General features: G+C 43.6%; 1 protein-coding gene across 1 annotated transcript in view; it reads left to right on the forward strand.

Moving 5' to 3' along the window:
- The window catches only part of ptprz1b (protein tyrosine phosphatase receptor type Z1b), a 34,199-nt gene extending 21,112 nt beyond the window's left edge, over positions 1 to 13,087 (forward strand). Inside the window, exons 12-32 of the mRNA XM_041964425.1 lie at positions 442 to 912; positions 1,070 to 1,250; positions 2,008 to 2,226; positions 5,657 to 5,801; positions 5,944 to 6,035; positions 6,131 to 6,216; positions 7,280 to 7,300; positions 8,017 to 8,113; positions 8,191 to 8,273; positions 8,396 to 8,530; positions 9,717 to 9,848; positions 9,973 to 10,130; positions 10,208 to 10,343; positions 10,440 to 10,586; positions 10,704 to 10,797; positions 11,023 to 11,096; positions 11,783 to 11,911; positions 12,015 to 12,161; positions 12,316 to 12,458; positions 12,572 to 12,707; positions 12,944 to 13,087. Coding sequence (XP_041820359.1) covers positions 442 to 912; positions 1,070 to 1,250; positions 2,008 to 2,226; positions 5,657 to 5,801; positions 5,944 to 6,035; positions 6,131 to 6,216; positions 7,280 to 7,300; positions 8,017 to 8,113; positions 8,191 to 8,273; positions 8,396 to 8,530; positions 9,717 to 9,848; positions 9,973 to 10,130; positions 10,208 to 10,343; positions 10,440 to 10,586; positions 10,704 to 10,797; positions 11,023 to 11,096; positions 11,783 to 11,911; positions 12,015 to 12,161; positions 12,316 to 12,458; positions 12,572 to 12,707; positions 12,944 to 13,087 — 2,970 coding nt within the window. The remainder of the gene's footprint in view (positions 1 to 441; positions 913 to 1,069; positions 1,251 to 2,007; positions 2,227 to 5,656; positions 5,802 to 5,943; positions 6,036 to 6,130; positions 6,217 to 7,279; positions 7,301 to 8,016; positions 8,114 to 8,190; positions 8,274 to 8,395; positions 8,531 to 9,716; positions 9,849 to 9,972; positions 10,131 to 10,207; positions 10,344 to 10,439; positions 10,587 to 10,703; positions 10,798 to 11,022; positions 11,097 to 11,782; positions 11,912 to 12,014; positions 12,162 to 12,315; positions 12,459 to 12,571; positions 12,708 to 12,943) is intronic.
- The last annotated feature ends 3,140 nt before the right edge of the window (positions 13,088 to 16,227 follow it).

The following is a 16,227-nucleotide window of genomic DNA, read 5'->3' on the forward strand; positions in this document are numbered from 1 at the left end:
AGGACCTGACTTCACTCTGCATGTTCGCATTCATTTTGCAGTGAAGAAGTTTTCCCAGTGTTCAGTCATATCAGTGAACCTGATTATTATGCAAATACTTGTAATTATGTCAGTAGAGGCTCATCATTGAGTGTTGGGAGAGCAGTACAAAAGGTTATAAGGGACTTTGCAGCATGTTCAGGAGAGATTAAAAATACTGACATAAGCCTGTAATGCTACCATGTTTTTCTCCCTGAGAGAAGCAGCACAGCCTGTGTGGAGATTACTGTATGTCTTGTTATCAGTTCATGTGCATGCTGAAGAAGAAAACAGGACAACTGCACCGTAAGGAGGAAGCAGTGTTAGCGTTTAAATCCTGTCATGTTTTTGTTTGTAATGTTTTGTCACGTCATGACATGTTGTGACACAGCTCCACACAAGCGTTTTTTTTCTTTGTGGCAGGTCTCATCTAAAGCCAGATGGGAGACACCAGAGAACCAGAATCAGGTGGATTTGTCTTCAGCGGACCACAGCCCTGTGGAGGAGGTCCCGGTGGAGCAGACCAGAGTTTACCAGAATCAACCCACGCACCAGAACGTCCCGGTCCAGGTCAGCACCCGTTCAACCCCAAAGACTCCCTCTGAGTCTGCCGTTCTACAGAAAACTCGACTCAGCCAGAATGCGAAAAAGAAATCAGAAAGCCTGAACAGGTCAAAACCAGAGGAAATGGATCAGAACTGGATTGACGAGGACCAGAGGATCCTGACACACCGGCCGCTCACGAAAGCTGGTTTTGATGGCAATGGTGCAATATGGGTCAATGACTTAACTGAGCAGCCGGGCTTCCTGTTTCCAGTTGCTCGGACAACCACCCCGCCGACGACTCGCCGTCAAATCACAGAAGAAGCCTCGTTGTCCGTGCTGCCACATCAGGTAGTTCACAGAACAGCTGATTAAATGTAATACCAAATCTTCAAATAAACACAAACTGGAAAGGCAGAGTTGCTTGTCTAAACATTCGTCTCATGTTTTTTAAGTTTCCTCATTCAAGAAACCCAGTTTTTCTATACACTGACTCTTCTTCTTGCAGTCAATGGATCCAGACCAAGTTGGTGAAAGCGGCGTCCCTTCTCCCCGATCTGACCTCTTCATCCCACCTGTGGAGGACATCCAAGTCACAGATGTCTTCTATGACGACACAGTCAGCAACTCTCCGCTACAAACCACCACCTTTTCCGCTACAGCGCCCGCTGCTGCTTCTGTGTTGCCAGGTCAGATTTGATTGGAGGAGCTTTTTCATTCTTCGGCGCTCTTGTTTACCAGAAACATCTCGTGCTGGTGCTGCTACTGCAGCTTCGTGCAGTGCCAGGGAGGAATTTAAGCTCATAAATATTTGAATAGGTACCAGAAGTTTTTCTTCCACTGGACGTTCACCACTGATTCTGCTAGATTTTGTAAACATTTCAAATAAATAACATGAGCAGCTAGTCGAATGGCTCTTCACTTTTGATGAAGTTTTGCTAACTATGTCTCAAAAACCCAGAGAAGAAGGCAAGATATACTATTTAACAAGTATTCACTCTTGGTCTACTCTTAACTCTCTGGTATTAGTCGGTAAATGTTTGATCAGCAGTTTCAGATTTTTTTCTATACGTGATCTTGAAATATTAAAATTACTCAAATTGGTTTTCTTGTGAGGTGATGCCATCTAGACAAACAGTAGTTAAATGTGTGACACTATAATAAAAACTTAATTCATTCATTCACATATCATGTGATGCGATGTCTCATTACATCACATGACTTCCTACATTACATTACATCATGACAAGTCAGATCATTTTCACATCATGTCGTGACTTCATGCCATGGCTTGTTGTGTTACATCACATGAAGGGACACCATGTTAGGTCACTTTAGGTCATTGTGAGAAATCATACCACGTCACTTCACGTTGTGGCTCAACAGGTGTCACGGCATATCACGTTGCATGTTGCGTCATGTCATTGTCTACATTCTGTCTCCCAGGTAATAAAGTGGAGGAAGTTTCCCCTGAAGACAGTGATGCCCCCGTGAACAAACCTCTCCCAGAAAGCATCACCTCAGTTCCCTCCAGCCCCTCCTCACTCTGGATCACAGCAAGGGCGGCAACCGCCAGCAACACCCTGTCTGAGTCGGTCTATAAATCATTCACCTCCTCCTCGCTGCTCAGGGTGCTGATGCACACAACCCAGCCCATGTTTAATGGTAAGATGAAACACCTAAGAAACATATATCATATACTATAAAGAATATGGCTTTTAGTTCCTATTGAAAGTGGCTATGAATTTAGAATATGAGGGATTTAACACAGCAGCAGCGTGTAATGAATCCATGTTTTTGTGGTGGGATGAAAGTTGACTTAATTATGGTGGGTAGAATCTCTGTAACAGTCACTGTGCAGTGCTTTGTGCTTTCGGTGGTGCTTTCTATCGTGGCATGATGTAGATAACACTGGTGGTAGTGGTTATGGTGATGGCTGAAAAGAATAAACTGGCATTGATGATGGTTGACAATCAGCGGGTGCCTCTCTCTCCGAACTGGTTCACAAATGAAATACGCTTTGACTCTTCCTCAATTCTTGCAGCATGTTGCGACTCCACATGAGGTCATATTTTTCCCGACTCTGTATAATCTACTTGACTCAACTCAAGCTCAGTGACTAGCATCTACTTTTGGGCTTCCTCTTCTGGGTCTGGTTTCTTTTCTGTGGCTCAGTGGTGCACTCTGGTGGCTGTTTTTTTCTTCTGTCCCTCTCAGAAAATGCAGGGTTCACTTCATCTTGATGGCGCCTTGACTGTGCATCTTCACCAAGTTGATTAATGACATCTCTTCGTTCAGGAGATTCAGTAAATAACATGCAACTCTTGGTTCTCTTCTTGAAGTTTGTGCACAGTGTTGGCAAACTATGCTTTTCCTTTGCTTAGTCAAGACTCTGTTCTTGTGTCTGAGCTTCAGTCAAACTGTCATGAGCACTGGGCAGTTCTGGGAAGATCAGTTCTCACCTCTTCTACCTTTCCTGGCTTGAAAAACACACCTTGAAAGGACCTGTTTCAGTGTCGGTGTCCTGGAAAAGTTTTCTTTCAAACTCTTACTGTGGCTTTTCTTGCAGCGAATACACCCACACCCAAGGGTGAGGGCTCAACCACTGATCAGTTCCCCAGCTTAACAAACCCTCCTAACACTCCTAGTGGAGTGATCGTGGACCCTGCGAATCCTGCAGTCCCAGAAGGGCGATTCTCTGCCAAAGGAGATTTATTCCGTGTCACGCCTCAATCACTCAACACTTTTAATGAATACACCAGCAGTTTCCGTCCTTCTCCTGCCCTCCCTGGAGGTAAGAGGAGTGGCGTCCTCTTTCATCATAATGGCCAGTCCTCTGAAGAGCACTCTATCGTCCATCTGCAAATGGATTTACAACACCCTCAGACCTCAACCACTCTGGGTTCTCAGGATCATTTTGTAACTGCGAACTCCCTTCCTCCGCTGCCTAATGACTTGAGTACCATCGACTTATCAAAAACAGACACAGTAAAAGGAAATAACCCAAATGCTTCTCCTAGTCAAACTGGTGGTAATATTCAAGATGGTCTGAACATCCTGCCACGTCTGGACAATGAAGAGCTAGGCAGGGCGGACAAACACAACAAAGGCCCCGTCTCCTTTTTCTTTGATTCTAAAGGTTTAACTTTGTCCCTTCCTTATAATTCAGATGAGTCCAACACAGACATGTCAGCAGAGGGAAGTGGATCAGGCTCTGGCCTTTATAGCAACCGGCTCAATCAGGAATTTGATGGAGTTACCACAATCAAGACTGACCAGTCTACCAATGAAAATCCAACTATTAGCTTCAAGGTGGAGAACGCTGGGAAGATGAGTCGATCAACAGGAAGTAGGATGGAGAGTGAAACGGCTGACGGTGCAGATGAGGGCGGCAAGAAAGAGTTTGAAACAGCAGCAGTCAAAGAAATGGAGGAGAGTGAAAGTGAGCTAAGTGGTGAGGAAGAAGAAGAGATGGAAGGAGAAGGAGTACATGACACTGGGAATGAGAGAGTGAGGAAAGTAGATGGTGAAACAAATGAGAGTGCCAGACAGCTCAATCGCACAGCAGGTTATGATTTGCTGAAAGAGAGAGAAGCTGAAGTTGAGGCTGTGCTTGGAAAGACAATCTCCACTGAGACTGGCAGTGGGGATGAAATTGAGTCCAATTTTAGAGGTTTTAGCTGGCCTGAGGACGTCCCTGGTTCAGGAGAGAGCGGGGGAGATCTAGCAGACAATGGAAAGGGGAAAGGAAATAAAGTCAGTGATGGCAAAGAAGGTATCAAACCTGCGGGTGGAAAGGCAAGTGGTGTCAAAGGTGATGGAAGAGAAGACAACAACAAAGAAGTTGTATCCGGAAGAAGAGATCTCCGTCTTTATGTCAGGCAAGGAAAACCTACAACAGAGTTCCCACTGTTGGACAGCAGTGAAGAAAAAGGCGATGATGATGATGACAAAGACGGTGGAAACATAAGACGCACTGTTTGGAGTAACTCTACTGTGGAGGACAGCAAAGACAGGGAGAGTGATGCTAAAAGAAATGGAGGTCTGGAGAGTCTGGAACACATGGAAAGAGGCGGTAGAGAGGGTAGTGATGGAGCTGCTGTTGGAGAGAGTTTGCAGGCGTTCTCAAGTGTGGACGGGTTGTTGTTTGATGCTGCAAGAAGTCCCGTGTTGGGGCGTCTCGTCCCTCTGCTCAGACTGACAGATGGCAGCAAGGCCACAGAGGAGCAAACAGAAGGTAAATGTTCCTCAGCTCTGCTGCTCTGTGACAGACTGTGACAGGACCGTTCAGGTTTTTCCTCTCACATACAGCTTTTCATACACTGAAGGTAACGCTAACCTACACAGTTTGAGTCAGGTGGTGCTCTTTGTTTAGATTATTCAGCCATGACAAAAACACGGTTATTGCTGGTGCAAACTTAAACAGTTAAAGCTCCAATATTGAATATTTTTATAGTAAAAGAGGAAAATGAAGATGTAATGTGAGAGTTTCTCACCCGACTCTGCAGCCCCCCTCAGCTTTATGGAGCGTTTCAGCACGTCCGCTCATTGATTTGGTTTTCTTGCTCACTGAACTTTCAGCGCTGATGAACCCATGGTATGCTGTCTGTGCAGCACCAATCAGCAGACAGAGTTAACAGCCAGCTACAGAACATAGTGGAGCAGCTAAAAAGTCAGGTTTCCCTCAGAAGTTGGCAGAGACACAAATAGGACTTATGTTCACCATGAAGGAAGCCATGTTTTTCTTTCTTCTACAGAGCACTTTAAAACTGTTATAGTGCTATAATATAAATATGTATATAAGTATTAGAAACTTTATTATAATCTAATTATAAACAATATTTATATCTCTATTATAAATACATTCAAAACTCACTCTTGACCTTGGAGCAGTGGAAACGGTGTCACAGCTGGGTCCATTTAGTAGCTGTTCTGAAGCTTTCAATCCTCATATCATGGAATTTCTGATGTATAGACTTACCTTGAACTAAAATCATGTAGATCATTATATTGACATGATCTCTGCTGCTCCTCTGCCTCTGCGCTTTCTGACACTCCCACTCCCACTTTCCCCCTCTTTATTGCTCTCTCTCAGAGGGCAGCAACAGCAGCCACGAGTCTCGGGTGGGGCTGGTCGGAGGTGTGGAGAGGGAGAAGCGGACGGTCGTTCCTCTGGCTGTCGTCTCCACTCTCACCATCCTCTGTCTGCTGGTACTGGTGGGCATACTCATCTACTGGAGGTACACACACACACACACACACACACACACACACACACACACACACACACACACACACACACACACACAGGGTCAATATCCGCCTGGATCAATTTCACCTGTGTTCTCCACTGAGATTCTGATTTGTTTGTCTGTGTCACAGAAACTGTTTCCAGGCAGCTAATTTCTACCCAGATGACAGTGCATCACCTAAAGTCATTTCTGCTCCGTCTACACCCATGCTGCTGGCCACAGGTAACACACACACGATCACACACTCACAGGACTTACATTACAAATACCAACGAGCCACAACGTTAAACACACAAATGTTCACTCTTTGATCGCAGACGGTCACGAGCCGCTGACAGTGAAGCAGTTTGTCAAGCACGTCATGGAGCTGCACACCACCAACACTTTCTCCAAGGAGTTCGAGGTGGGTGAAACGTTCAGAATTGTCTCATTGTACTGGACAAATTGTCTGTGGATGTTTTTCACAAGGGGAACGTTAACAGCCACAAGATGTTATGAAAACATTCTCCAGCAGAAGAGAGTAGCAGTAGCATAAAATAAAGGGATCACTTAGTTTTGGTTCATGTGTGTGTGTGTAGACACTACTTCATTTGTCACAGCTCCTTAATGCTCTTCCATATCTCTATTAACATCATGTTCTTTGGGAATCTCATTCAGCACAGTGGTAATGTGTTATGTCCATGTACAACATGTTGTGCAATGTTTTCAGGGAGGGTGCTGGTGGTACTAAACATGGCAGTGCTAACTTGGTTCTCATCCCAGACTCCAAATTCAAATATGCAAACACATCAAACTGAAGACAGGACTGCACATTTGATAATAAAAAAGTCCTGTCACAAGCTTTCAGGCTGGTAAAATCTTCATCTGTGCTTTAGGAATGTTGCATGTGGAGAAATGACGTATCGTAATGTTGTTATGTATTTTAGAGCTGCTTATGGGTTAGTTCCAATAACAAGTACATCTGCATGACATAGTCGCATCTGTTTCCTAGCATGAACCTCCTGAGTAACACACAGACAGGATTCATTCAAGTATACCTCTCCCATGTAATTGCTAGTATATTTGTGTTTTCCCCCCTTTTGTTGCAGTATTTTCGCCTTTCGCGTATAACAAACCTACATTTTACATCAACGTAAAAGAAAAATTAAAGGAGCATGTTGGCAGATTACAGCCTCCACCTGTAGAGACACAAGTCTGTAAAGTTTATGCACATCCAAATGATACATTAATACTTCAGTGTAGAATAAGAGGACATGGCTAACAAGTCCACAGCTCAGTTGGGAATCCGTGTATTTCCCACTTAGCACCGCCTCTCTGTGTGTATCTGAACCCCATATTCCAGTACCTGCACTGACTCCCTGTCTGTCTGTCTGTCTGTCATCTTGTCCCCCACCCCCCTCCCACTCTCCTTTCACCACCTCCACCACCATCGTCGTGCTTTCTGCATCCTCACCACCCTCCATTAGATTGTCAGAGAATCCTATGAGGTAAGACACCTACAGTATCACCCCTCTCCAGTTGCAGAGTTTTCTTTCAAATTAAAACTTCCTTTTATCAGCCCCTGTTGACAAACCAGTTTTTTGCCAGTAATGAAGAGGCATTTGGATATACATGTGTGCAAATAAGTGTCTTGAATAGATTTTCTGCCTCTTCAGATTTCAGTCTGTATTGGAAGTTGATGTACAGACGTGTTTTCAAATGGAGATGGAAGCAAGGACATGTCTAACTGTTAATTCACATATTTTATTCATCCATATTTATAGTAATGACATAGAAATTCAAATCTGCCAGCCCTGCAAGTGTCTATGTATAATTCTCTGTTTTTATATCATATACTGTAGATTAGTCAGTCACATACAATAGGATCAGTCTCCCACATAAGTCCTGAAATGTGCCTTTATTTCCTGTATATGAAGCCTCATATTTTTTCCTCCATAGAGAAACTTTCACTTTAATTCTAGTTACATCATTCCTGTGCTTATGTCTTCACTGTAGACACCTCACCATTGTATTGTAATATTATAGGCCACTATAGACCAGTAAAAGATTTTAAAAAAGGCATAAAAGACCTGCTTTTCCAGAAGAAAACAGCCACAACTCATGTTCACTCAAGTGGCTCCAGTGCTCATTGTGCTAATTACCATGTTTAACTTCCTCTGAGCGACTAATCCAAATCTTATTTGTGTTTTCTATAATTTTTCAGGAGGTGCAGGCGTGCACAGTGGACATGGGCATCACCGCCGACAGCTCCAATCACCCCGACAACAAAAGCAAGAACAGATACATCAACATACTGGCCTGTACGTCACTGTTCAACATTTCTGTTCAATTGTAAAAGCCAGAAGTGATGAAACTGATGAACCTTTTCCTCTCCCAGATGACCACAGCAGAGTCAAGCTCTCCAGCAGTTTGGACAGAGATGGGAGATGTGGCGACTACATCAACGCTAACTTTGTGGATGTAAGTGTGTTTTGTGAGCTTTGCTGGAAACAGATTGCAGCCCAGGCGGGTCTTCTTTCCTCCAAAATGTACTGTACGTTACATCCAGTGTTTGCATGGCTAAAACGTGGGCTCCTCTGCAGGGTTATGAGCGAACAAGGGCATACATCGCCGCTCAGGGGCCTCTGAGAGCGGGCAGGGAAGACTTCTGGAGGATGATCTGGCAGCAGAATGTCGGCGTTATTGTCATGATCACCAACCTCAAGGAGAAAGGACGGGTAGGAGGTCACAGACACAAACAGCAGCTCCTCCAAAGAGATCAGTAAAATTTCATTTGATCCCATATTTGACTGTTCATCATCACTCAAGCTTGAATTTTCTCATATTGTGCTGCTTGTAGATTTTGGAAGTGTTGTTTTGTACCAGTGTGAAAATCTCAGCGTCATGTTAATGCCTTCTACCTGCATCTTATCTAAAAGGAGATGCTGAAATGTACCTTAAAGTGAATGTTATCCTCCAGTAAAGAGTCAGTGCTTTCTGATTTGTCAGTGGCAATAAGCCGGCAGGAAGAGTCAGTTTTAGAAATACAAGTGAGATGAAACATTGCTTGGATAGAAACCTGCAGTAAAACTAATTATAGAGACTTGTTCTCAAGCAACTGTCAAGTACCTATTCTGCATTACTACATGTAGATTAATATTTAAGTAAAACGTATCTTAATGTCTATCTGACAGATAACACAAGTACATTTTTACCATTGTATTTATCATGCATGGTAAAATGTATAGTACATTTGGCGGGTTTTGAATGGTTTTAGCTGATACTCTTAGCTCTTAGATTTCAGTTTCATAGCTTTTTGCTGCTCCGTTGCTAAGTAATAACAGTATTAATTGATTCTTTGGCCACTTGATGCAGCCGAGCAAACCGTAAACACGGACATTATCTAAGCTGAAGTGAATGTGTTAGCAAACAGCAGCGCAGCAGACAGAGAAACACTAGCATTCATTTAAAGTCGAGCTTCCAGCCAACCTGAGATTCACTCTCATTTTAGCTCTGTTTGGTCTCCACCAAGGGAAGTATGTGGCTCTTGAGCTGCTAAACAGCAAAGCTAGCAAATCATTTGAGCCATTGTTAATATAAAAATATTTATTGTTACAAAGTTTTCCATGTTTGGTGCAGGCCTTCATGTCAATATCACATGAGCTTTGAGATGTTTGCTAAGAAATTTTGAATTTCAGCATCTCACAGGATGGGCCAAGTCTTTTTCGGGACCTGAGATTTTTGTGATTACTGCCAGCTTATGATTTCAATCGATCATGTCAGCTACAATACTCCATACCCTTTCTTGTGAACTCTGGATAAATAATGAGTTTGTCAGTGCAGGTAGACGAGTGTGTTCATTGTTCTGTCGCACACACTCTGTTGGTCACCTGCTCTTGTTTTTCCTTTGTCATTGTTCTCCAGACAAAATGTGACCAGTACTGGCCGGAGGAGAGCCAGGATGAGTACGGCCCATACCAGGTGACCCTGAAAAGCAGCAAGACCCTCGCTTACTACACACTGCGGACGTTCACTGTCAGAGATACTGCAAATAAGGTACACACACACACACACACACACACACAATTGAACTAGTTCAACCTAAAACACACAGGCTTTGTAAAACACTTCAGATAAATGCAAAATCACACACATAATGACTCCCACTCTGGTCCTCCAGGCCTCTCAGAGGAGAGCTGAACACACAGTCCTCCATTACCACTACACCCAGTGGCCGGACATGGGCGTCCCAGAATACACTCTGCCTGTCCTGTCCTTCATCAGAGCGTCCTCCCGGGCACGGACACAGGAGATGGGACCCGTACTGGTGCACTGCAGGTACTCCATGCGTGTGTTTTCATTTCACATTTTCCACGTACCGAAGGTGTGTGTTTGACGTGTGATGTGCGTCACAGTGCTGGTGTGGGAAGGACAGGAACCTACATAGTGATAGACAGCATGCTGCAGCAGATCCAGGATCAGGGCACGGTGAACGTTCTTGGTTTCCTAAAACATGTCCGAACGCAGAGGAACTTCCTGGTTCAGACGGAGGTGAGTGGACTAACACACACACACAAACATCTTACTGTCCATCATGTGTTGAGAGTGAAGCGTCCTGTTGTTTCCCCCTCTGTCGCTCACCTGTAGGAGCAGTACGTGTTCATCCACGATGCCCTGGTGGAGGCCATCTTGAGCCGCGACACCTCGGTGACCTCTGACCTCCTCCACACCTACGTGTCTGACCTCCTGACCCCCGGGGCGTCGGGCAGGACGCGCATGGACAAACAGTTCAAGGTATAGCATGCTTCGAAGCCTGTTTTGTTCTTTGATTTGGCCTTTACATGTTTTTGATCATAGTGTTATCACGCAAGCGTACACACTGAATGTTGCACACGTTTTGTTGTGTTTCAGTTGATCAGTCAACGTCAGGCGAAGCACGCAGACTACAGCACCGCCCTGAGGGACGGCAATGCTGAGAGGAACCGAGCCAGAGCGCTGATGCCTGGTGAGCAGGGCCGGTTTACTGACTGGTTGCTTCGGGAATGTGAGCTCAGAAAGTGTTATCACTTCATCCACATCCCGCTGAAAAATTCCACATGATCACACCCTCAAGTCATTGGTCGATTAAAGTGCACGACAGTATGATCCTTGTTGTGTTTGGCTGGCGTTATGCATGGTTTCTATTTTCAGGTGTTGTTTTGTTGACTCCTGTCTTTGTGTTCTTCTATAGTGGAAAGATCAAGAGTGTGTCTGACCGCTTCAGAAACGAACTCCACAGGGTACATCAACGCCTCCTACGTCATGGTGAGACCACTGGAAATTGTTGGATTCGTCACCATTTTATTAAAGAGTGACTCTGATACTTTTTCAACCTGGATCCATGTTTTTGTGTCTAAGTGACTGATGGGAACAACATTTGAAACTGGTCCAGTATTGAGCGAGAGCGCTGAGGCTGTGAAAAGGGCTGAAATGTAATCCTTCCAAGCACCATCAATGTACGGCCACTGAAAGTGTTTGGTTTTGCCACTGACAACCTCAGCATGCTATTTTAAGTATTGGCAGCATTATTGAGGGGATCCATACAGAGAAAAAGCTTTTTGTTAAAGAATAAGATCCTTTTTGTTTAACCAGAAACAGCCGTTGTATCACTCACCAAAGCCACCAGACTCCTTTTACAGAAGTAGTAATTTTAGCATTTTAAAACGCACTTCATTCAAACTTGGCAGAAACTAAATAAAACTCACCAAACAGATTTGGTTTGTCTTTCACTGTTCCAACAACCACCACCAACTCTGGTTTGGTCCAAATTAACCCTTAATTCACAGAGTTGGAGAGAGGTCGGACATCAGAGAAGTGGAGGAAAACTGCGTCTATACGCAAAATATTTTCACATCTCACTCAGGGTCTAGGGAGAAAGAAACCAAAGTTACCCTTCAAGGGGCCCTTTTGCGGTTTTGAATACATGAAGAAAACATTTTGCGCTTTCACAGGGACATCAACACAGTAAGGAGTTCATAGTGAGCCAGACTCCTCTGAGCAGCACGGTGGCAGACTTCTGGAGAATGATCTGGGAGCACAACACACACACTGTTGTCCGTCTGCCTGACACACATTGTCAGGTACAACACACTCACACACACCTCTGTATAGTACTTAAACACAGTCAGTGTGACTGTTGATAAACACACACATGCTTCTCACATGTTTTCCTGTTTATGTCAGAGTGAAGAGTCGTGTGTTTACTGGCCCAGTGAAGGCCAGCCAATGAGCTTTGAGGGTTTCACTGTGTCCTACTCGGGGGAGGAGCATGTCTGTCTGTCCAGTGATGAGAGACTTTTGGTGCAGGACTTTACAGTGGAGTCTCCACAGGTGACACACGCACACACACACACACACACACACACACACACACACATCAAGTACACTGTATTTAACAAATGTGTCTGTACATTCAAATACAATCATTTGCGACACTCGCGCTCATCTCAATCCCTCCTGTCTGCTTCTCTCTGTCTCTGTCTAGAACAATTATGTGTTGGAGGTGCGTCAGTACAGCGCCACCTGTTGGCCCAACCCAGACAGCCCCATCAGGAACAGTTTCGATCTGGTCAAGTCAGTCAGAGAGCACAGCAGACATTCAGACGGACCAACAGTCATACATGATCCGTGAGTACAACACAGACAGGCTCACGCTTCATTTCTCATTTTATTCTTTGTTTGCAAGGGTAAATCTGTGTGTGTGTGTGTGTGTGTGTGTGTGTGTGTGTGTGTGTGTACAGCTTGGGAGGTGCTACATCAGGGCTGTTCTGTGCCCTCACCACCCTGTCCAGTCAGCTCGAGGAGGAGGGAGCAGTAGACGTCTATCAGGTGGCACGGATGACCAACCTCATGAGGCCTGGGGTTTTTAATGATATAGTAAGTACTGCCACACACACACACACGTAATACTCTCAAAGCTCCCATTTCTCTCTGCCACCACTTTAATAACTAACTAATTCAGTGAGCTGAGCAGTTTCTCCTTAGACACTCAATTATCAGTTTTAAGAAATTCCTCTTGTTATGAGAATCGTGATGTAGAAAAAAGTAGCTGGCAAGAGATATTTCCATAATAAACCACGGCTCAGCCTTGAAGGTGTGTTCTGCCCCCACAGGAGCAGTACCAGTATCTGTACCGAGCCGTGCTGAGTCTGGTGAGCAGCCAGGAAGACCAGAGAGCCCTGCAGAGTCCCGAAACCAACGGGTCTGTGCCACTGGGACAGACTAATGTCGCCGAGAGCCTGGAGTCCCTCATGTAGATGCACGTAACACGCAAACATGTCGCATACGCAGGAAACGTAGCATACAAGCACGCACACACCGGTATAGACTGAGGGCTGTGGTGAGGTTAAGCCCAACATGTGACGAGAGGAGCAACACCATCGTTTCTGTGCCTGCGGTTCGTAGCTGTGTCCACTGAGCGTGCTAATGCTTTCACGCACAAACAGAGATCATTATTCAAATCAGCAAAATAAAACCTTATAATCCAGTAAAACCTCCAGTAATCCAAATCAGCGTAGGTGTTCAGTGAAGGATCATACCGTACGAAAACAAAATCCCACTTTTTATGATGAGCCATAACCAGGAGCTCCTGCTGCTTAAGCTGTCTGACGTCGTGACTGCAGACTGAAGACGCCCAGCAGGTGCGGACAGGTCATTAAAAGTACTTATCATACTGTCATGATGAACGGCAGAATCCACCAGACACACAGCTCATTCCTGATGTAAAGTGACCAAGCAGCCATTCTATGACTGACAAGGTACCACTGTCTAATACGACCCCCTTTATAAAGGGTTTACGTTTAGTTAAATAATGCCTTTATTAATGGTTAGTGTATAAATAAACATGCTCCCTTTGACTGGTCAGACAGTCATTTCTAGAAGAGGGCTGCAGACAATATGGACCAGAGTCATTTAGTATTGTCTTATTAAAAACTCTAGACTTGCCTTTATTAATGGCTTGGTGTCATATATAACGACAGATGTAACAGCTTATGAGAAAGTGAAAACCTAATGAGCGTTTATTAATGAACTACCAAGATTTATAACCACGTGTAGGCATTTAGAGTAGAAAAGCTGAACAGCAGCCCAGTCACTGAACTATAAAACATTCGTAAATAATTAATTCATCGTTGATAAAGACATTAGTTTCAATTCAGCAGCTCTTTCTAACAGGCTCGTTATTAGAAAGTGGTACCAAAGAAGCTTTGCTGCCTTTCCAACAAGACCCGACAGACGTTTCAGCTGTGTGTCTGTTGCTGGTCAGCGTGCAGCCTGAAGCAGCCGAGTGGCAGCCCTCAGAAACCCGGAGAGGGTTTCCACTGAAAACTCAATGAGTCTGAAATCAACAGAAAAAAAAACAGCAAAAACAATTCTGCCTAAATGAATTTCTCAATATTTCAATGGAAATGATTTTTCTTAACGATGGAAGGAGTCAGCTATTATATTACCAGACCCACCTCAAATTCATTCAAATCTTTAACATTGATTTAATTAGTACTCTTTTATTTTGATCCTTCAGGGGGTTTTTTTTGCCTTTTTTTCATGATTTCTGAAGGACAGAAATACATATTATTATTATTACATGATTAAAAAGTCCCATCAGCAAACAAAATTTAGACATTGATGAAAGTATGAGAAAATACAAATGAAAGCAGTTGACTTCAAGGTTAGAAAAGGGGAATGATGCAGGAGGTGACTTTCTCCTAAACCCTTGTTTTCCTTCATCATATTTTCTGCGCTGCACATGAACCAGCAGATTTTGGGGCTCAAACTACCACACACCCTTATTTAGAGTCATGGTTTGAAGAACCAGAATCTCTAAAGGCCTCGCTCGTGTCAGACTGCTGGTGTGTACTGCTGTTGAATTTCTCTGTTCTTGTGTGGCTCCATGGTCTCTGGTACCCCGTGCCTTTTGTAATTCATGTTCTTGTACTATAAACCTGTTTTGATACAGCAACCGTGTGACTAATATGCCAAAATAATGATCTGTGATTTTTTTCTATTTTCTTAAAATCTTGTCATGCTCGTTACTTTCGTATGTAAACTGGGATTTAAAGTGATATTCCACACAAAATCTATCTTCTGAGTGTCAAACAGGACAGTCCCTGTTGGATTTATGTCAGTTAACAATGGATTCTAACGATAACCAGCTTTCATAATGGACAGAAAATATCAAAACCTCTATAACCACTCCTGCAACAGAATAATCAGTCAATAGAATCAGGTGTCAGGAAGCCAGCACGTGGTTCAGCTGACACAGTCGCTGTTGCAAACGTTTAGCGTTTAGACAATGAGAGGAACAGCTGAGCTCACTTTGACTCTTCATTTTGAGGGAGTCCAAATGTTTCCATTGCGTCAGACACGATCAAACGACCTCTGAATCACTTTCAAACAGCAGCGTCGCGTCTCTCTGTGCACGTCCGGCTCGTGTGGGGGATGCAAAACGGCACAAATCCGAGGCTGCAGCGACTGAACCAGACAGAGATTCAACCAGATCCAACTGTAATATGTCTGAACTCTTTCTGTGTAAATATCCCTGAATATATCAAAAGGCCAAATTACCGTATGTTTATACTGTACCTCTATATATTTTCTATTTTACTATAAAAAGTGATTTTCTAGTCATTCACACATGTATAACTGTGTTGATTCTATTTGATAATTTTAGCCTGAAATATTGATCTTGTTTATAGTTTTAATGGAATGTTATCTCTTTTTATCTTTATGATTACAGTAGCAGCTTAATGTCTCTAGCTTTATCTCCAGCCATATACTGGTGCAGTATGTATATAACAACAGGTTGAAGCAAACCTTGTTCATGATTTAAACTTGTTTCTTTTTCTGGGAGGGAAAAAAAATAAAATGTTCTTGTTTCGACCCAAACTCATCCCTTAGTTTTCTTAAACGCATACAGACACAGGACAGTTACGATTACAGATTTCTCATGTTTTTATTCAGACCATTATACATTGTATTGCATTGTCTCCCCTGATCGACCTGTGCATGACACGATAGTAAAGACAGACAAATGTTAAATAATCAATGCACAACCATCAGAGGTTAACACAGATTAAGTCAAAACCAAAAATAGATATTTCTATATTACCATATTAATATTTGCCATTACACATTATACTGCAGCAGTCACATAAGATAAAGTGTATATAGTGCATTAAGAATAAACCTCGTTATGCAGTGAGAGTATGAGTATTTCAATGTTCTTTTCTATTTCTGTAAAAATGTCACTTTCTCAAGCACTTGCACCTCAAACAGATCCACATCCTGCCTTCACACTCTGCATGGAAGTAACTACGCGAAGCACTTTCATCCGGTCACATGACGTTTCTAAACCCTCACACATCTGGGCTCCCACGTGCCTGTCAGTTTCCAAATGATG

Source organism: Chelmon rostratus, chromosome 22, assembly GCF_017976325.1.
Source record: "Chelmon rostratus isolate fCheRos1 chromosome 22, fCheRos1.pri, whole genome shotgun sequence".
In the NCBI taxonomy this organism is placed as follows: domain Eukaryota; kingdom Metazoa; phylum Chordata; class Actinopteri; order Chaetodontiformes; family Chaetodontidae; genus Chelmon; species Chelmon rostratus.